The 21,310-nt window shown below is 43.8% G+C and overlaps 1 protein-coding gene across 10 annotated transcripts in view; it reads left to right on the top strand.

The window, feature by feature from the left end:
* The window catches only part of FKBP15 (FKBP prolyl isomerase family member 15), a 96,925-nt gene that overhangs the window by 63,745 nt on the left and 11,870 nt on the right, over positions 1-21,310 (top strand). For 6 of the 10 annotated variants that reach the window (XM_039506568.1, XM_039506569.1, XM_039506564.1 and 3 more), the window contains exons 15-25: positions 2,478-2,568; positions 3,879-3,988; positions 4,739-4,849; positions 5,042-5,136; positions 8,666-8,768; positions 9,972-10,004; positions 11,985-12,156; positions 15,828-15,964; positions 16,272-16,427; positions 17,271-17,423; positions 21,216-21,308. In XM_039506568.1, coding sequence (XP_039362502.1) covers positions 2,478-2,568; positions 3,879-3,988; positions 4,739-4,849; positions 5,042-5,136; positions 8,666-8,768; positions 9,972-10,004; positions 11,985-12,156; positions 15,828-15,964; positions 16,272-16,427; positions 17,271-17,423; positions 21,216-21,308 — 1,254 coding nt within the window. The remainder of the gene's footprint in view (positions 1-2,477; positions 2,569-3,878; positions 3,989-4,738; positions 4,850-5,041; positions 5,137-8,665; positions 8,769-9,971; positions 10,005-11,984; positions 12,157-15,827; positions 15,965-16,271; positions 16,428-17,270; positions 17,424-21,215; positions 21,309-21,310) is intronic. The other 4 variants (XM_039506574.1, XM_039506570.1, XM_039506567.1 and 1 more) reach the window with 3 other exon arrangements.

Here is a 21,310-nt window from a genome sequence, read left to right as displayed (position 1 = left end):
TGTTCCACCTATCTGTTTCCCCCACCCCTTAGTTTAAAAATGCCTCTAGACATATTTTTTTAATTTTACATGCCATTATTCTGGTTCTGTTTTGGTTTAGGTGGCGCTCATCCTTCCTGCATTGGCTCCTCCTTTCCCAAAAATTTCCACAGGTCCCAATAAACCTAAATTCCTCCTCTGAACTCAGTCTCATCCACTCATTAAGCCCTTGCAGTTCTTCCTGCCTAACTGACCCTGTGTGTGGAGCTGGAAGCATTTCAGGTACGCTACCATGGATGTCCTGAACTTCAGTCTCTTACCTAGCAGCCTAAATTTGGCATCCAGGATCTCTCTCTCTCCTACCTTTCCCTATGTCATTGGTACTGACTTGTACCATGACCAATGGCTCATCCCCAGCACTGCACATAGGTCTGTCTAGATGTCTTGAGAGGTACTTGACCTTCACACTGAGCAGGCAACTTATCATGTGGCTTTCTTAGTCATCAAAACCCAACCATCTATATTTCTAATACTCCAGTCCCCCAGTCAGGCTCTCTGAAGTAACTCATGACTGTAAGTGCCAATCTCAGGGCAGATTGGGGTTTGTGCCCAGGTTTGTAACAATCAGTAGTGTGTTCTTCTATTAGATTTCACCAACCAGGTGTCAAGTGTGAACTTCTCAAGCACTATAACAGTCTAAATGTGGAGTCACAGACAGTCTCGCTGGGTATTCTGGTTTATCTTGCCACCCAGGCAAGCCTGCCTTTGTAATAGATGGCACCTTACACCAAAAATCACAACAATATTCAGGTTACTCCCAGTGCCAAAGGACTAGTCACTTACCTCAGGGCAACTGTACGTCAGATTTGAAACCAAAGACAATGCTTGTAGCCAATCCTAGAATGCTGACTAAAGATTTATTAATTAAGAAAAAAAAATAAGAGAATTATTTTCAAGGTTAAAGCAGGTAAGCATACGCACACAAATGAGATATAGTGTTAGATTCCAAAAGGTAATAGTAGCTGCTATAATATAGAGCTTGCATATGTCCTTTAGGGCTAACCCAGGCCAAGCAGATGGGGGTCCCTTGCTTTTGCTAGAAATATTGCCCTCTCTGAATTCCAAGGAGCGTAGTGATAACAATTTTCTTCTTTTCAGGCGTTTTGATCCCCTTACCCCAGAGTACAAGCTGTGATGGGATGAGGGCTTGTGTATGTCCCCTTTTGATGGGTGTGGGAGGGAGCAATCAACAAAGTATTTTTCTCCTGATGTTCCACTATGGCTTGTCTTCAGGGCCTTCTTTTGTTGTGTTGGAGATAACACGTCTTGTGATATACTAGCATTTCATACTCGGTAGTGCTTCTCTCCTGACTGTGGGGTTTTATAGTTTTAGGAAACACTTTTATGTTATGGAACAAACACTTAAATATTACCTTATAACATGGGATACAGCTATTAAGTGAGATTAATACACGCAGCAACTTACAAGCATATCCTAAAGTCTAAACACATTCTTATAGCTCTGATACTTATTTTAACAATACTGACATACATGTGAGCCAGACTAGTTTCCAGCTATGGATTTGTCAGTGTTAAAGGAGGCCTAGAGGCCTTGGCATTAGCTGGCATCTGGTCTGCCAGCATCACACCCCTGTTGTTGTTGTTGTTATTACAGGCTTTTCCTAATAACATAGTTCCCCACCCTCATGAGAGAATACCATGACATGATCTGGAAGGAGGATTATTATGGGATTATTTCCCTCCATTCCACCTTGATGTTCTCCTTCCCCAAGACTTTCATCCTCCTCAACAGCACAGAGGCTGTCATATGGGGAGTGGGACTTCTCTACTGTGTCCTGAGAGTCTCATCTATGTGCCTCTCTGTCTCCCTTAGCTCCTCCAGTTCAGCCACTCTAGTCTCAAGAGCCTGCACTTGCTCTAAGGGCTATCTGCCACTTTCCCACAAGGCAGGTGTAATACATGCCACATTCAGTGCAGTAAACTAGATAGCCTCTACTCTGCTGCTGGACTTGTGCCTGTATTATTTGTACTCTTGCAGGGTTTTTTTGTTGATGTTTTTTGTGGTTGGAATGTTAATTGGTCTAAATTCAGAGAACATTTACTAGGTGTATCCAGCTTGCACACTCCCTTGCAAAACTCCTGTTTTGGACTAAATGGAAAGTCTGAGTTAATAGCATTTGTGACCCTCAAATGCTTCAGCTCACTTACATTGAGTGAGGAACGCTTGTCAGGAGAATATTTATTTGGGTTTTGTGGTGGTCATCTCTAGGTAGGACAGAAGTGAATGGGTTTTATTCTTGTTCTTCCTTAAAAATGGCTTCAATGACATTTGCTATTTTAGCATCCATTTTGAGACTATTTAATCTACAGATGCTCCACTCAGACCTTGTTTCTCAAATTTCATCCAGAAATTATAGTGAGTAGCGTGTAACTGAAACTGTTAGAACAAAACAAAATGAAATGTCTTCTTCCCTTAGCCGTATGGAGAAATGGCATATACCTATTCACAAACTGCAGCTGCTTCCCAGCTCCAGCCTCTAGGACAGATGTATCCAGCACCTTTCCAAGGTATGTCAGGAAAATGTGCACCATATGAAATCTCTCAGCTGCACTGATGCATTGTAAAAATTTTTTGTAATAAATATCCACACAGGACTGGAAGCAGACATACAGCCATCCCATTCAGAACCCTTACATCTGCTGGCTCAGTTTTATGTTGTGCCATGTTATTTTTTTAATGTCAGATAAGGACAAATGATTCTTAATAATTCAAATTCCGCCCTCCACCCCGCAAGGTGCACTCAGGGGAGGGACTAATATGGGCAAAAAAATTCCTAAGATCGATTCCTGAGTGTGCATGTGGCTAGTGACTCTTTAACATAGTCACTTGTTAAATTTCATTATAAATTATTATTTGTTTATCCTATTCCATGTGTTTGTCATTGTGGCTGCCAAATGTAGGAATTTACAGATTAAACATGGGGAACAAATATTTAACAATGAGCTCTTACACCATTCTATCAGATTGAACAGTCCAATGGCTGGCAGGTGAAGTGAGAGAAATTCAAACTGGAAAAATATGCCATACATTTTTAACAGTGAGGATAATTAACCATTGGAACAATTTCTCAGGTGTCGTGGTAGGTTCTCTATCATTAGCAATCTTTAAATCAAAATTGGATGTTTTTCTGAGAGATGCTCTAGGGCCAGTGGTTCTCAACCAACGTTTCAGGGCCCACTGGGGGGCTGCAAGCAGGTTTCAGGAGGGCTGCCAAGCAGGGCTTGTATTAAACTTGCTGAGGCCCAGAGCAGAAAGCCAAAGCCCCACCGCAGGGGGCTGAAGCCTGAGGTCTGAGCTCCACCACCCAGGGCTGAAGATGAAGCCTGAATAACTTAGTTTTGTGGGGGGCCCTGTGGTGTGTGGCCTCAGGCAATTGCCCTGCTTGCTACCCCCCTAATGTTGGCTCTGGCTTTTGTATGCAGAAAAGCAGTTGTGACACAGGTGGGCTTTGGACTTTTTATAGCATGGCGGGGGAGGGGAGTAAAAGGTTGAGAATCCCTGCTCTAGGGATTATTTTGGGAAGTTCTCTGACCTTTGTTACACAGGAGGTCAGACTAGATGATCACAATGATCCTTCGGGCCTTGGAATCTATGAATTGCTGTAAACGAGTCCCATTGATTTCCTGCCATTATAGACCTGGTTTCTTACAGTTAAAGCAATAACATGTCTTGTTTGCTAGATCTTCTTAATCACTGACCTTTAGGAAGATGGCAATCCCTGTAGCTGCCAGGATTTGAACGCAGACCAATGCAAATACTGCTTCTGTGGTGGTCTTTTTGCCACGCTAATTGGTCACCTCTCTCGGTCCCATTCTAGCACCTAGTGATGTTACTTCATTCTTGATGACAGAAGCTCGACAACATAACACTGAAATCCGAATGGCTGTTAGCAAAGTAGCTGACAAAATGGATCATCTAGCTGCCAAGGTAATGATATAGACCTGGCAGTAGAGGAGAGAGACCTGATGTGGAGGGGGCTTGTTCATAAGGGGATAAAGCCACTTGCCTGTCTCAGCCATATAGTGCCTCAGAAGTAAGTGTTCTGTTGAAGAGTTCAGGCTGCTGTGTTTAGCTTGTACATTGTACCGGGGGGGAGGGATAGTTCAGTGGTTTGAGCATTGGCCTGCTAAATCCAGGGTTGTGAGTTCAACCCTTGAGGGGGCCACTTAAGGATCTGGGGCAAAAATCAGTACTTGGTCCTGCTAGTGAAGGCAGGGGGCTGGACTCAATGACCTTCCCTTCCAGTTCTAAGAGAGAGGTATATCTCCATTTTTTTATTATTATTATACAGTAACTTAACCATATAAAGGTGGAGTTTTCACTAATTATACTTCACATGCAATTTAACTACTATAAAAAATGCCCAGTTGCAGCAAGATGATCCTCATGAAAAAGCGGTCTATTATGATCATACACTTAGTGCCTCGCATGTGAGGAATCCCACAGCCCTGCACAAGGTGGCATGGCTGTAGTTTACATGCATATTCTACAACTGCTGTATGAGTGATCAGATGAAGCTAGAAAGCTTCTATCATCCACCAACAGAAGTTGGTCCAATAAAAGATACTACTTCACCTACTTGGTGTGTCTCAGGTGAAGTTGTGACAAGTTGTGATGTGCTAAATGCTCACATCAGCAGGATGTTAAAGTGTGGCTTCCATGGTTTATTCCTTACAGGTGGAGGAGTTACAGAAACAAAACACTAGCAACAACTTGCTGCTACCTGGCATCTCTTCGGTTACCATGGAAACTGCCATGATCATGAGCAACATCCAGCGCATCATTCAGGTGAGGGTGGCTGAGTGTTAGGGTAACCTTGTTGGTTCCTCAGTAAGGAAATTGATATTGTGTTGTGTAGCTGCCTAGGCGGTAGCAGCATTACTATTAAATTTCTTCTGATAATGAAGTCAGCTGTAGGTGGCATCCCCTAGGTCACCTCAAGTAAGATGACTGTGCTCCTACTCTGTGGTTACACCTTAGGAGAACGAGAGGTTGAAGCAGGAGATATTTGAGAAGAGCAGCCGAATTGAAGAACAGAATGAGAAGATCGGCGAATTGATTGAGCGGAATCAGCGGTGAGGAATGGGCGGGTGCAGCCTACTCATGGCTACAGACCTGGCTACTAACTGCACTTTCTCTTTTGCCTGTAGAGAAGGTCTTCATTTCACTGCTGAAAGGAACAAAGATTATTGAATTCAGGGGACAGGGGCCCTAGATTCTTTAGGTTCTAGCACAAGGACATGTGTTTTTTTGTAGGTACTGTAGGCGTGCATATCTCTGAAACTGGGGTTTGTCATAAACTTGGAGCACAGCAGGCAGGTAAAGTCCTGCTGCTGCTTTTCCTGACCACATCACAGGAACAGTCCTTATGGCCAAAGGGAGAGGGGTCTGCTCTCTCTGGTTATTCTTATTGCTGCTCCTTCAGGTCAAATGGAGAATGGTGCTGGTGCATGGGATGTATTCCCAATGTATCACCGTTCTCAGATATATGCCATACAATGTCTCTAGAATGGAATAGTTTCCCAAAGGAAGTGGTGAAAGCCTCATCACTTGGGATGTTAAACACTTCATTGTACTGCAGCAACACTGCTCTCTTGGCAGGACGATGGAGCAGAGTTACTAACCAATTTCCTCTATCTCTAGATTGACCAATGTTTCTGTAACTTGCAGCATACTGTCTCTCTCATCTGGAATACTGTGTACGATCCTGGTCACCCACATTCCAGTCTTTAAATTCATCTTGAATTAATGCAACAAAGATGATTAAGGGAATGGAGGGCCTGTCTTATGAGAGGAAACTAGAAGAGCTTGGCTTGTTTAGTCTAGCAAAAAGGCAGCTGAGATGGGAATATGATTGCTCTGTCTAAACACATTAGAGAGGTAAATACCAGGGAGATGGGAGAGCTATTTAAACTAAAGGGCAGTATTGGCACAAAAAATTATGTATGTGAACTGGCCATGAACAAATTCAGCTGGAATTGAGAAGATTTCTAACTATTGGAGAGAGAAGTTCTGGAACAGCCTTTCCAATAGGAGCTGTGGGGGGCAAACAACTTACAGTACAGACCTGTAGAAGCAGTAAAGAAGCCTGTGGCACCTTATAGACTAACAGAAGTTTTGCAGCATGAGCTTTCGTGGGTGAATACCCACTTCTTCAGACCTGTTTACGCGTGGATGTCAGGAGTCAAGTTGTCACGACCGTGTGTTAACGGACCGCGGATTAAGAGGGCCATGCTGAAATATCTTAAGATATCTATATATACATGTAGCAGAGTGGTTACCCGCTCCTGCCCTGCAGGGCTTGAAACAGCCCAGGAGAGGGCTGAGGCTGGGGAAGGGAGTAAAGCCCCAGCTGACTGGGGGAAGTGGCTGCAGCTGGGGCCACGCCCCAAACACACTAACCGGGCCTTACAAGAAGGCCTGGGCAGCCAGAAGCTCAGGTCTCTCTCTGCTGGTAGAGAGAGAAGGGCCTGGCTGCTAGGGATCTGAGCAGGGTACTGGGAGTGGAGCAGGGCTGGGGGAAGGCTAGAGGAGCCAATGACTGGAAGTTAGCTAATGTAACGCCAATATTTGAAAAGGGCTCTAGGGGTGATCCCGGCAATTACAGACCGGTAAGTCGAACGTCGGTACCGGGCAAATTAGTTGAAACAATAGTAAAGAATAAAATTGTCAGACACATAGAAAAACATAAACTCTTGAGCAATAGTCAACATGGTTTCTGTAAAGGGAAATCGTGTCTTACTAATCTATTAGAGTTCTTTGAAGGGGTCAACAAACATGTGGACAAGGGGGATCCGGTGGACATAGTGTACTTAGATTTCCAGAAAGCCTTTGACAAGGTCCCTCACCAAAGGCTCTTACGTAAATTAAGCTGTCATGGGATAAAAGGAAAGGTCCTTTCATGGATTGAGAACTGGTTAAAGGACAGGGAACAAAGGGTAGGAATTAATGGTAAATTCTCAGAATGGAGAGGGGTAACTAGTGGTGTTCCCCAAGGGTCAGTCCTGGGACCAATCCTATTCAATTTATTCATAAATGATCTGGAGAAAGGGGTAAACAGTGAGGTGGCAAAGTTTGCAGATGATACTAAACTACTCAAGATAGTTAAGACCAAAGCAGATTGTGAAGAACTTCAAAAGATCTCACAAAACTAAGTGATTGGGCAACAAAATGGCAAATGAAATTTAATGTGGATAAATGTAAAGTAATGCACATTGGAAAAAATAACCCCAACTATACATACAACATGATGGGAGCTAATTTAGCTACAACGAGTCAGGAAAAAGATCTTGGAGTTATTGTGGATAGTTCTCTGAAGATGTCCACGCAGTGTGCAGAGGCGGTCAAAAAAGCAAACAGGATGTTAGGAATCATTAAAAAGGGGATAGAGAATAAGACTGAGAATATATTATTGCCCTTATATAAATCCATGGTACGCCCACATCTCGAATACTGTGTACAGATGTGGTCTCCTCACCTCAAAAAAGATATTCTAGCACTAGAAAAGGTTCAGAAAAGAGCAACTAAAATGATTAGGGGTTTAGAGAGGGTCCCATATGAGGAAAGATTAAAGAGGCTAGGATTCTTCAGTTTGGAAAAGAGAAGACTAAGGGGGGACATGATAGAGGTATATAAAATCATGAGTGATGTTGAGAAAGTGGATAAGGAAAAGTTATTTACTTATTCCCATAATACAAGAACTAGGGGTCACCAAATGAAATTAATAGGCAGCAGGTTTAAAACAAATAAAAGGAAGTTCTTCTTCACGCAGCGCACAGTCAACTTGTGGAACTCCTTACCTGAGGAGGTTGTGAAGGCTAGGACTATAACAATGTTTAAAAGGGGACTGGATAAATTCATGGTGGCTAAGTCCATAAATGGCTATTAGCCAGGATGGGTAAGAATGATGTCCCTAGCCTCTGTTCGTCAGAGGATGGAGATGGATGGCAGGAGAGAGATCACTTGATCATTGCCTGTTAGGTTCACTCCCTCAGGGGCACCTGGCATTGGCCACTGTCGGTAGACAGATACTGGGCTAGATGGACCTTTGGTCTGACCCGGTACGGCCTTTCTTATGTTCTTATTTTCCCCCAGTTCAGATTGGCAGTGACATTGGGAGGGTTTTGCCTTCCTCTGCAGAATGTGGGTGCATCTCATTTGCCAAGATTATCTGGGTGTATATCATTTAATTTCCCTGGCATTCAGGAGAGCCTCAAATACTGGTATACCTCAGTACCTCCTATTCTGTGCCTGTGGCACAGAATAATCTAGTCTCCTGTGGTCTATAGTACTTTGATTTTTGTTTTGGTTGTTGGGTTTAGCGTACAATTGCTGGGTGATGTTGGTGGCCTGTGCTGTACAGCAGGTGAGACTAGATGCCCTAATGGTCCCTTCTGGCCTTAAACTGACAGATCTTAAATAGCCACATATCCTTAGTTTCATTTGTGTGCAAGACATCTAACAGAGTTGTTTTGGAATTTACTCTGTTAATGAGGCTTTGTCACAAACACTGTTGTCTTTCCTCCATAATAGGCTTTCACTTCAAGGCCCCTTTTGTGTTTGTGCTCAAGTCACTTTCTATGATTTTTCCCCCCCCTTTCCTAGGTATGTTGAACAGAGCAACCTGCTGATGGAGCAGAGAAACAACTCATTGCAAACGACAAATGAACACACTCAGGCAAGGGTGTTGCATGCAGAGCAGGAGAAGGTAAAACTAGCCAAGCACTAAGTACAAGCACAGAGCTCTGACTGAGGCTAGAGAGGGGTTTGCAATTCTATCTAACAGATGCTGGGGATTCTGACCTAAAACTCTCCTAAAAAGAGAACCCAGTCGTTCTCACTCATGGTTTCTAAAGCCGTTACCTTAGTGTTCATTTGATCTATCTAGGTGTTTGCATGGCCCCAGCACTGTAGCTTCTATTGCATAAGGCTTAAAGATGTTTTAGCTTGGAATTCTTTCAATTGTTAAATTGGTATGGAAGGTACAAAAGTTACTCTTAGCTACCATTTGGTGTGAAAACAGAAAGTTAAGCTACCATGTATATTAGCAGGGCCTCATAACTGCACATTGCCTATTTTACTACATTGTCAGTTTCCCAGAAAAGCTCCTCTCCTACTGTTAAATGGCTGGTAGAACTTGGGCACAGCTAAATATCCATATAACAATCCTCTTACCTGATAGATTTGATTCTCTGATAAGATGTCTTGATTTCAAAAATCCGTGAAATCTCAGGTTTCAGATATGGTAATATAGTGTTATATGTCAAACTCACTTCTAGTAGCCATCATAGTGTAACTGTGTTGGTCCCAGGATATTAGGGAGACATAGTAGGTGAGGTAATTTCTTAGTAGACTTACTTTCTCACCCATCTTCTCTCTCAAGTAGCCATATCAGTTTAACGTGGAACCAGATGTAGCCCTCTATCCCGGCATGGCCCAGGTCTCAGTGAGGAGCAGTGAATCTGTAACTTGCTGCCCCTGGGGTAGTACATTTCAGCTTAGCACTTGCAGAGTATTTGATATCAAGGCTTTGCCATGTTCTTATAAGGTTGGTGGTATCACTGCTCTCCAGAATGGTGAAATGACTTGCTGTCACTGGCAGTACAGAGATTAGAATGCAGAAGCTCCTGGCTCCCAGTTGAGTGCATAGTCCATTTGACCATCCATGTTCCATACAGTCCTGCACATTTGGAAAGATTTAGTCCCTTGCTTTTTAAAAATGACTTCACTGCTGTTCTTTCTGCCTTTGAGCTTTTGCAGCTGTCAAACAAGAAATAGGTTGAATGCTTCTCTTGTCACATTTCAGGCCCCTGTAATGCCACATTTAGCTGTTCTAAGTAATTAATGCTTTTGCCTTTCTACTTGGCGTTCTTAACTCTTCCTGTTTCCTGTCACTGCTTTCTCTTCCCAGCACATGCTGCCAGTGGATCGGGGCTGGGACCAGGTGAGGCAGTGTGTCTCTGACTGTCTAGAGCCTTGGGGTTTCTCTCCCATAACCTACAGTTTACACATGCCTCTGACTTTGATAACGTTTCTTTCTGAGCTGAAGATTCTCCTGCATCTTTACAGTCCACAGCCAACACTTTTTTTGGCAGGAGGCTGGGTAGGAAGAATTGTGAGCAAAATCCTTTCAACTGTTTGAACTGAGTGGATGGAAACTTGCCAATCTTAGGAGTTCAGATACTGTTGCACAGAATACAGAAGTTAAGGGGGGGGACCCACTCTTTTTGACCTTGGCTGATTTCAGCACAGAAACAGGTCTTTGTTTTCCTTTGAGTTTATAAAAACTGCTGGAGGCAGCTTATCTGGAGATGGGGGCGGGGGAACCACAGTTTACAAGCTACATTGGTAATGATCTTTTTTCACCCTTCCAAAAGAGAACAGAAGGGAATGCTGTTCTAGGAACTATGTTAATATATAGTCAGCACTTATCACTTCACATTATCCACAGGTGCTTAATCCACAGGTACTAGTACTTTATTGTTTAATTAAGTGATCACACAATTTCTCCCACTGGGGAAGTGTGATTGGCAGCCCAGTAACTAAAATACTTTGGAGAGAGGTCTCTAGGTAAGATTAATTAACAGCCACAGTGTCAGTCTCTGGTGTACAGATCCATTTTCCAAGTTTGAGACCACCAATAATTCAAGACCTGAGGTAGTTCTCTGAATGCCAGCAAGTAGCTAGCCCAAGAGGAAATTGGGCTGGAACTATGTGGAGCACAAAAGAGAACCTGTTGGGAATCTGAATGCAACTTTTAACTACAGTAGGAACTGTGTAAATTCACGCTATTATAATGCAGCCTGTCTTTACAGCATATCCTTCATGAATTTTGTCCCTATCCCAAAAGACTTGGAGCTGGATCTAGTTTGTATCCGTTTCCTTTAGATGCTTTGAGCCTTTTCAGTGTTTTGTTTTTTTAACAATACGTTTTAATTAACAAGTTGTCTATTAGCTCTGGCTTCCTGTGAATCACTGACTTAAATAAAATCCAAATGTAAAAGTTTAATAGAACAGTGATCACTGTTAGAAGTATATAATACTTGCACTTTACAGTGCATAACTTGGCAAGCCAGAAAAATACCTCAGCAAATTAGCATGTACCTAACCATCTAGAGAATGCAGAGAACACATCCTGTTCTGAAATTCCCGCTCCACAACTAGTCTTCATAAGCTGATCCCTGTACTCACTTGAAAATAGTCTGCAAGTCCACTTCCATCTGACTATTACCCATCCCAAACATAGCTTTATCCCCAGGAGCACATCATCCGGTTCATTTTAATTGTTTATGTCAAATCTAGAAGGACAGGGGCAGAATTGTATCATCAGACTTGCTACCCTGGCACTCAGTCTGTTTGCAACCTCCAGGGAGCTGTGTGTGTCTGCAGGTGGCAGACTCCTGTCTGCCTTTTTGTGGGCAATTAGGCTTTGATGTCTCGCCAGCTGGTAGTCCCAAAGGGCTGAACAGAGCAGCCAACCAGTGAAACACGTCTCATTTAAAGCTTTTTCAGAAAAAACATCCTGAAGTGACCTGCTTTAATCTGTCTTGGAAATGAGGTTGTCACCAGCCACTAGAATAAATCAGGGTGGAGGGTGTGGTCAGGTAGCTGCCGCTCAGCTCAATGTATAGTGCTTCATCTTTGGCCTGCAACTTCCACCAAGGTGTATCTGTAATGGAGGAGGGCATCTGCCATCTAGTTATGCAAACCAAGCATGGAATCTGGGCTCCTAGCACTGACCTGTAAGTCAACTTTTGGAAACCCCACTTCATAGAATATCAGGGTTGGAAGGGACCTCAGGAGGTCATCTAGTCCAACCCCCTGCTCAAAGCAGGACCAATCCCCAATTTTTTGCCCTAGATCCCTAAATGGCCCTCCTTACATACTTAGGAGTTCTGATATTTCCCCCTGTTCTGTGCTGCAGGTCAAAGTTGCAGAGGAGCTGGCAGCTGCTACAGCACAGGTCTCCCGTCTGCAGTTGGAGCTGACTGCTCACCAGAAGAAGGAGATGGACCTGCACACACAGCTGACCACAGCCCTGCAGGAGGCAGAGATGAATGAGGCACAGCTCAACAAACTGCAAGCACATCTAGCTGGTAAGTGTTCGGTCAGGGGGTGGATTCTATTGCTTAGATCATGGTCTAGTTCTCTGTTAACTTGAGGTCAGCTGTATTGGTGACCTTAACTCTATACTTCAGTGGCAGCTGTCTGAATTGCCAAAAAAATCTATTTAGCATAATGTGCCTTAGCTTTCAGCTAGAGGGGCCAACTAAGGGAGAGAAGGAAGCTCTGCCTCTATGTGCAAATCAGTGCTTAGCCTCCCTGCTGAGGTTGCCAACAAAGGAGCCTGTTAGGACAGGCTCTTAGGTGGACACCTTGCTGTTAGGCTGGTGGGCTTCATCCCTATCACTTTTGTCTCTACTGAGATTTAGATTTAAACTGATATACTGGTGGTTCCCTTTCACCCACTGAGGGTGCCCTGCCAGAGAGTATGGCAGTCCTTAGTGAGTTGTGCAACTAAGTCCCTCTTGCAGTTGGGTCAACTAGTCCATGTTCCTATAGCACCGTTATCCCAAAGATTACTGAAGCTAGTTCTAATGTGGAACACAGCCAAGTCTTAAGAGAGGAAATCAATAATTAGCATAAATGCAGAGATTAGTTAGGCATAATGGAACTACCTGAGTTTGGACTGCATGTGAGCTTTCTGACATTGGCACCTCTTGGGTGAGCAGCCTTCTTGAAACACCATGGTACAGAATATCAGTGCTTACTGTGACGCCTCCTGCTTCCTGCCATAAGAAGCTATGGAGATAAATAACTCGGCAAGATAGATAAAAGGATATGACTTTTAGATGAATAGTAGCCCATAAAATGACAAGGGTTTCAACAGTCCTCATACTCTGACAGCATAAACTGATTACCAGATGGGGTAAAAAAGAAAGCTTCTCCTCCCCATACTTAATATTGCACAGCCAAAAGCAAAACCAAAAAATTGACTGAACGCTTCAAAGATTTTGCTGCTTTTTTTTCTCACTACTTACTAATCCATTAGAGTTTTTTTGAAGGGGTCAACAAACACGTGGACAAGGGGGATCCAGTGGACCTAGTATACTTAGATTTCCAGAAAGCCTTTGACAAGGTTCCTCATCAAAGGCTCTTACATAAATTAAGTTGTCATGGGATAAGAGGGAAGATCCTTTCACGGATTGAGAACTGGTTAAAAGACAGGGAACAAAGGATAGGAATAAATGATCAATTTTCAGAATGGAGAGGGATAACTAGTGGTGTTCCCCAAGGGTCAGTCCTAGGACCAATCCTATTCAACTTATTCGTAATTGATTTGGAGAAAGGGGTAAACAGTGAGGTGGCAAAGTTTGCAGATGATACTAAACTGCTCAAGATAGTTAAGACCAAAGCAGTCTGTGAAGAACTTCAAAAAGATCTCACAAAACTAAGTGATTGGGAACAAAATAGCCTTTATATAAATCTGTGGTATGCCCACATCTTGAATACTACATAAAGATGTGTTCTCCTAATCTCAAAAAAGATATATTGGCATTAGAAAAGGTTCAGAGAAGAACAATTAAAATGATTAGGGGTTTGGAACAGGTCCCATATGAGGAGAGATTAAAGAGGCTAGGACTTTTCAGCTTGAAAAAGAGGACACTAAGGGGGAATATGATAGATGTCTACAAAATCATGAGTGGTGAGGAGAAAGTGAATAGGGAAAAGTTATTTACTTGTTCCCATAATATAAGAACTAGGGGCCACCAAATGCAATTAATGGGCATCAGGTTTAAAACAAATAAAAGGAAGTTCTTCACTCAGTGCACAATCAACCTGTGGAACTCCTTGCCTGAGGAGGTTGTGAAGACTAGGACTATAACAGGGTTTAAAAGAGAACTAGATACATTCATGGAGGTTAAGTCCATTAATGGCTATTAGGCAGGATGGGTAAGGAATGGTGTCCCTAGCCTCTGTTTGTCAGAGGGTGAAGATGGATGGCAGGAGAGAGATCACTTGATCATTGCCTGTTAGGTTCACTCACTCCAGGGTACCTGGCATTGGCCACTGTCAGTAGACAGGATACTGGGCTGGATGGACATTTGGTCTGACCCAGTACGTCCATTCTTATGTTCACTCAGTCTCCTGAATCCTCCTTGGTAATATGCCTGGCAGTGGGGAAGGAGGGCCATACAAAGTCTGCCCTGTTTGCAAATGTGGCTTATTGACATAGATGAGTAAAGAGTGCCTTGTTTCTGTGGCACATTCAAGGCTGGAGGAGCCCACAGACTAAAATGCTCTGAGTTCTTTGCAAATGTTCCTCCAAGAGCAGATCCTCCTCTCTCCTTTTCTCTTCTCGCTTTTCCTTCAGGGTTAGATTAAGCTCCTTTATGGGATAGAGACTTTGTCATGCACACCAATAGTGCTTCGCAACTGGGTAACTTCTCAGCATTCATTAGTTGTTTAGTGGACATAACCTGGTGATTGTTTTGCAAACAATGCAGACTCTAGTAACAAAGTTAATTTCCCTTCTTGGTGAAATCAGTGAAAACCCATATATTTCACTGTGGCTCAATCCTGATTCTTTTCGGGTGTAAACAGATCTGGCCTTAAGTATTGTTGTTAGTTGAGACACTGTTCTTGCGGTGTCTGCTTCATCTAATTGAGCTAAAAAGCGGGCTTTACTTTTCAGCTCACTATTAAGCTCTCCTTGGCTCTATATAGGCACTTGCCTTCAGGAGACTGTGTACTATGAACCTGAAGAGGAGTTGTTAGTTTTTTATTATTGTGGTTTTTTTTCTATTATACTGATCAATTCCTCCTGCCCCCAGGCTGAATCCTGGCTGCTCTGTTTTCAGCTGACAGTCTGCTCAAGCTGGTGGTAGAGAAGTGGACTGGATGCAAGCAGAAGTTCAGTTGTTGTTGTTTTTTTCCTGGAAGCAAAATATCAGATTTGGAGTAGCTTTGGTCAAGAGTCCAGACCCGTCCTGTCCTCCCCTGGGCCAGAAACCTTTCCACCTCTTTCTGAAAACAGCTAGTTTCCCAGGTGTCTTCCATGTAGGAGCCATACAGACTCTGAAGGGTTAATTCAGTCAATATGTAATGTACCAGTATTTCTTTAGGGTAATAAAATCAACACAAGTAGTCACTTCATTGGATATCTTTGGAGTTTAATAAGAGGTCAGCGTGCAATGCGAGAGCCAGAGACTCTTATAAATGTGATGCAGTTGCGAAATAGGCTGATATCATTGTGGGGTATATTAACAGGAGTGTTGTATGTAAGACTTGGGAAGTAATTGTCCCACCTAGCACTGGTGTGGCCTGAGCTGGAGTACTCTCCAGTTCTGGGCACCACACTTGAGGAAAGAGGAGGGCAAATTAGAGTCCAGAGGAGAGCAACAAAAAAAAGGATTTAGAAATCCTGACCTATGAGGAAAGACTAAAAATTTTAGCTGCTAAAAGAACTCTTGAGGGGGGGGGGAAAGACTTGGGGGCGGGGGGTGGCAGGGGAAACTGATAAGTCTTGAGATATGTTAATGGCTGTTGTTATGAGGACTGAAGGTAGGACAAGAAGTAACAGGTTTAATCTGCTGCAAGGGAGATTATTACTTCTAGTCCTACCTTCAGTCCTCATAACAACAGCCATTAACGTGTTCTGTGACCCTTCTGTGTTCTACTCTTGCTATGGGCTGTAAGTTTTCTTCCACTCAGATTAATCTGAAATACGAAGTGTGGAAACTCACAGTGAGCTGTGTTCTTGCAGAGCTCCAAGAATCCTCAGAAGACACGCACGCTAAATTCAGAGCTGAGAAGCAGAGCCACAGGCAACTGGACCTGAAGGTTATGACACTGGAAGAAGAGCTAGCAGACCTGAAAGTAGAGAAAGAGAACCTGGAAAAGGTAGGACCAGGCATCTACATTTCAAGGGAAATGCACAGTTCCAGTTAGATGCTAAACTTAACCTAGTGTTTCTGCAGACCCACACAAGGCAAACCAAATTTTGGATTGCCAACTCTTTCCCTACAAGCAACACAGTTTTGGTGCATCAGTTCAGGAGTGCACTTACATAGATTTTAATGTTCCTTGTATGTTAATGACCGTATATTATAATAATGATAATAAGATTCCCCACAGAGCCCCAGGGGATGAGATGCTATCTGGATGCAGTCCAGACCTGTGCTCAGACATACCACTATCTGTGCCCCAGAACCTTGTTGAGAGGAAGAAGAAATCCCTCTTGGAGAGAAGCCAGGCTGAGGAAGAGATGGATGAGATTCGCAGGTCCTACCAGGAAGAACTGGACAAGCTTCGACAGCTCCTGAAAAAGGCACGGACTTCAACTGATCAAGCAGCAGCAGAGCAGGTGAGGGGACCTCCTCCCACTGGATAGGTTTGTGTGAGTTCCAGCTGGAAAGCCAGTTGATTATAGATAGCCAATACACATTAGATACAGCTGCATCAGTTGCTCAGTGTAGAAATAGCACCCTGCTTCACTAAGGGGATTAGTCTTCAGTGCTTCTCCTCTGCTTTGCTGGCCTGTGTTGGCTTTGGCTTTGCCTTTACCTCCTGCTCCAGGATTCTTACCTATGACTTCAAAGAACTAAGTAACCAAGGCAAACAGGAAACTACACTAGTTAGGGAGTAAGGAAGGCTCCTAACTTCAAAACAATTGGCTGTGATTCTGAGTTTGGTCTCCAGCCAGCTTTTGTGTGGCTTTGGGGCAACAGGAGCAGCCTGAGTTCTGATGCGTGCAAATCTTGCCTGCTTGGTCTTCCAGAGCAAGTGATGCAGTGATCAGAAGATGGCACAAGGGTGGACACCTCTTGGCTAACAGAGCAGGAGAAGAGCGGAGCTCCTTTTTAACTAGTCAGAGTGGAGTTGGGGAAGAGTAGAGTTGTTTGTAGAGGGAAGCGTGAACCGGGCTCCATCACTGTTGGGCTTCCTTCAAATAGCAACGGCAGCTGGTGAAGCAAGGGGCTGCAATCTGAGCCAGCGTTAGAGAATTGCCCTCCCACGGAGGATAGAGTTGTGCTTTGTGTGGGGAGGAAATGCTGCAGGGATAGAACACCAACTCCAAGATGGCAGAATTAGGCAAGAGAGTTTGCCTTGCCCTGGCCCTACCTCAGAATTCTCTGCTCATAAGAGTGGATGTAACTGTCATGTATTGGTAGTTCCCTGCTAATAACTGCTGTTACTTCATGGGCAGCAGTCGCTCATCCAGGCAGAACTGGAATCCCAGTGGGAAGCAAAATGTGAGCGCATGTTGGTCTCTGCCAAGGAGCAGCACTTACGGCAGTATCAGGAGGTGTGTGAGCAGAGAGACTCTCAACAGCAGCACATCACCCAGCTGGAAGAGAAGGTAGACTCTCCCTTGCTAACTGCTTGTCTATACACTCACTTCTCCACCTCTTTCCTGCATGCTGTTGTCCCTTAGAAGCAAATGGGAGGGGTGTAGTCGGAATCTAATACCCAGTAGTGCTCTGCCACCTTGGTGTGGCTAGTGTTTTCCATTTCCTGGCTTTTCAGAGGAGATGACAGTGCCCCTCTTGACTGGAGGATGTGTCTGGATGTTGCCCCCATTAACTCTGGGTGGTTGAGATTAATGCAGAGGCTGGCTGTTGATGTATTAGCAGGGGTTCTGTATAGGGCAGAGAAGGGGCATGCTGACCTCAGAACAGAATTAGCTATCAGGAAATGCTGCAGCTGATGTCTACTGAGTATGACAGTTTTTCTGAGGAGAAAGGTTTGATAGGTCTGGTGGACAGGGAATAGTAAAAATGCATCTCTGCTGCTGATTAAATTAAAAAACATAGAGAATCAAAAAAGTGCCACTGTGGCTAAACAACAAAGTAAAAGAAGCAGTGAGAGTCAAAAAGGCATCCTTTTAAAGTGAAAGTTAAATCTTATTGAAGAAAATAGAAAGGAGCACAAACTCTGACAAATGAAGTGTAATTAGAAAGGCCAATAAAGAATTTAAAGAACAGCTAGCCAAGACTCAAAGTTGTAGGGTTTTTTTTTTGTTTGTTTGTTTTAATTTTTGCTAAGCACATCAGAAGGAGGAAGCCTGCTAAATAACCAGTGGGGCTATTGGACGATTGAGATGCTAAAGGAGTACTCAATGACAATAAGGCCATTGCAGAGAAACTAAAGGGATTCTTTGCATCGGTTTTCACAGCTGAGGGTGTGAGGGAGATTCCCAAACCTGAGACATTCTTTTTAGGTGACAAATCAGAGGAGATTGAGGTGTCATTAGAGGAGGTTTTGGAACAAATTGATAAATAAAACAGTAATAAGTCACCAGGACCAGATGGTATTCACCCAAGAGTTCTGAAGGAACTCAAATGTGAAACTGCAGAACTAACAAGTTTGGTATGTAACCTCTCGTTTAAATCAGCTTCTGTACCAGATGACTGGAGGCTAGCTAATGTGATGCCAAGCTTTTTAAAAGGGTCCAGTGGCAATTCTGGCAATTACAGCCCAGTAAGCCTGACTTCAGTACCGGGCAAGCTGGTTGAAACTATAATAAAGAACAGAATTGTCAGACACAGATGAACATCATTTGTTGGGGAAGAGTCAACGTGGCTTTTGTAAAGGGAAATCGTGCCTCACTAATGTACTAGAATTCTTTGAGGGAGTCAACAAGCATGTGGACAGGGGTAATCCAGTGGATATAGTGTATTTAGATTTTCAGAAAGTCTTTGACAAGTTTCCTCACTAAAGGCTCTTAAGCAAAGTAAGCTGTCATGGGATAAGAGGAAAGATCCTCTCATGGATTGGTAACTGATTAAAAGATAGGAAACAAAGGGTAGGAATAAATGGTCAGTTTTCAGACTGGAGAGAGGTAAATAAGTGGTGGTCTCCAGGGGTCTGTACTGGGACCAGTCCTATTCAACATATTCATAAATGATCTGGAAAAAGGGGTAAACAGTGAGGTGTCAAAATTTGCAGATGATACAAAACAAAAAAATCAAGATCGTTAAGTCCAAAGCAGACTGTGAAGAGTTACAAAAGGACCTCACAAAACTGGGTGACTGAGCAACAAAATGGCAGATGAAATTCCGTGTGGATAAATGCAAAGTAATGCACATTGAAACATAATCCCAACTATACATATAAAATGATTGGATCTAAATTAGCTGTAACCACTCAAGAAAGAGATCTTGGAGTCATTGTGGATAGTTCTCTGAAAACATCCATTCAATGTATTGCAGCATTAAAAAAAGTGAACACAATTTTGGGAATCATTAAGAAAGGGATAGATAATAAGACAGAAAATATCATATTGCCTCTATATAAATCCATGGTACACCCACATCTTGAATACTGTGTGCAGATGTGGTCGCCCCATCTCAAAAAGATATATTGGAATTGGAAAAGGTTCAGAAAAGGGCAACAAAAATTATTAAGGGTATGGAACTGCTGCAATATGAGGAGAGATTAATAAAATTGGGACTTCTCAGCTTGGAAAAGAGACAACTAAGGGGTGTGTAGTAGGGTGGTTACCCCGCTCCTGCCCTGAAGGGTTAAAAACAGCCCTGGGAGGGGGCTGTGGCTGGAGAAAGCAGCTTTTAGGCTGGGCTGATTGGGGGAAGTGGGCATGGCCCCAGCTGCAGCCCAAACAGACTCAGCTGGCCCTATAAAGGCAGAGAAGCCAGGGGCAGACATACAGTCTCCCTCTGCCTGTAGAGGGAGAAGGGCCTAGCTGCCAGGAGCTAGAGACTAGGTACCTGAGTGGAGCAGGGCTGGGGAAAGGCAAAGGGGCTGGAGAGCTCCGGCCTGGAAAGCCCCAGGCTGTGGCCTAGCATAAGGCAACAGGTACTGGGGGTTGCAGAGGGCAGCCCAGGGGTAGGCCAAGGCAGCAGATCCAAACCCAACCTTGGCAGTGTTGAGTAGGCTGATACTGTAGTCTGCCCCAGGGCGGGGGGGCTAGACAATGACTAGCAGTAGCCTTATACTGAGGCGAGGTGGGACTAGTGGGTGGGGGTTCCCCAGCGAGGGGAGACCCTAAGACTGAGGGGAGCACCCCACGTACAAGGGCACCGGGTCCGGGAGGGACACGGGGGCCAGAGGACAGGCGGATCACCAGCCTGCAGAGGGCGCTTTGGAGCTGAATTGAGCTAATTCCCTAAGAGACCAGCAGGAGGCGCTGCAGGGGTGAGTCCCTCACATTTACAGGGTGATATGATAGAGGTCTATAAAATCATGATGGGTGTGGAGAAAGTAAATAAGGAAGTGTTATGTTATTCCTTCACATAACACAAGATCTTGCATCTGGAGAAGTGGGTATTCACCCACGAAAGCTCATGCTGCAAAATGTCAGTTAGTCTATAAGGTGCCACAGGATTCTTTGCTGCTTTTACAAGAACTAGGGGTCACCAAATGAAATTAATAGGCAGCAGGTTTAAAACAAACAAAAGGAAGTATTTCTTAGAATCGTAGACTATCAGGGTTGTAAGAGACCTCAGGAGGTCATCTAGTCCAGGAGTCGGCAACCTTTTAGAAGTTGTGTGCCGAGTCTTCATTTAGTCACTCTAATTTAAGGTTTCACGTGCCAGTAATACATGTTAACGTTTTTAGAAGGTCTCTTTCTATAAGTCCATCATATATAACTATTGTTGTATGTAAAGTAAATAAGGTTTTTAAAATGTTTAAGAAACTTCATTTAAATTAAATTAAAATGCAGAGCCCTCTGGACTGGTGGCCAGGACCCGGACAGTGTGAGTGCCACTGAAAATCAGCTCGTGTGACATAGGTTGCCTACCCCTGATGTAGTCCAACCCCTTCTCAAAGCAGGACCAATCCCCAGCTAAATCACACAACACACAGTCAACCTGTGGAACTCTTTGCCAGAGGATGTTATGAAGGCCAAGACAATAACAGGTTTAGAAAAGAATTAGATAAATGGATGGAGGATAGGTCCATCAATGGCTTAGGATGGGCATGGATGGTGTCCCTAGCCTGTGTTTGCCAGAAGCTGGGAATGGGTGAGAGGGGGTGGATCACTTGATGATTACCCATTCTGTTCATTGCCTCTGAAGCACCTGGCATTGGCCACTGTCAGAAGACAGGATACTAGGCTAGGTGGGCTTTTGGTCTGACTCAGTATGGCCGTTCTTATGTGTGTTGTTAAAATTCTGTTTCTTTTTTTCAGCTCTCCACTCTGAAACACTCTAGAAATGCCGAGGAGCAAAAACTCTCTGTGCTTCAGGAGAAGCTGGAGCAACTGGGGCTGATCAACGAGAAGGT

This window comes from Mauremys reevesii, linkage group 19 (genome assembly GCF_016161935.1).
Source record: "Mauremys reevesii isolate NIE-2019 linkage group 19, ASM1616193v1, whole genome shotgun sequence".
Lineage (NCBI taxonomy): Eukaryota > Metazoa > Chordata > Testudines > Geoemydidae > Mauremys > Mauremys reevesii.
This window is presented reverse-complemented; position numbering and strand designations above follow the sequence as displayed.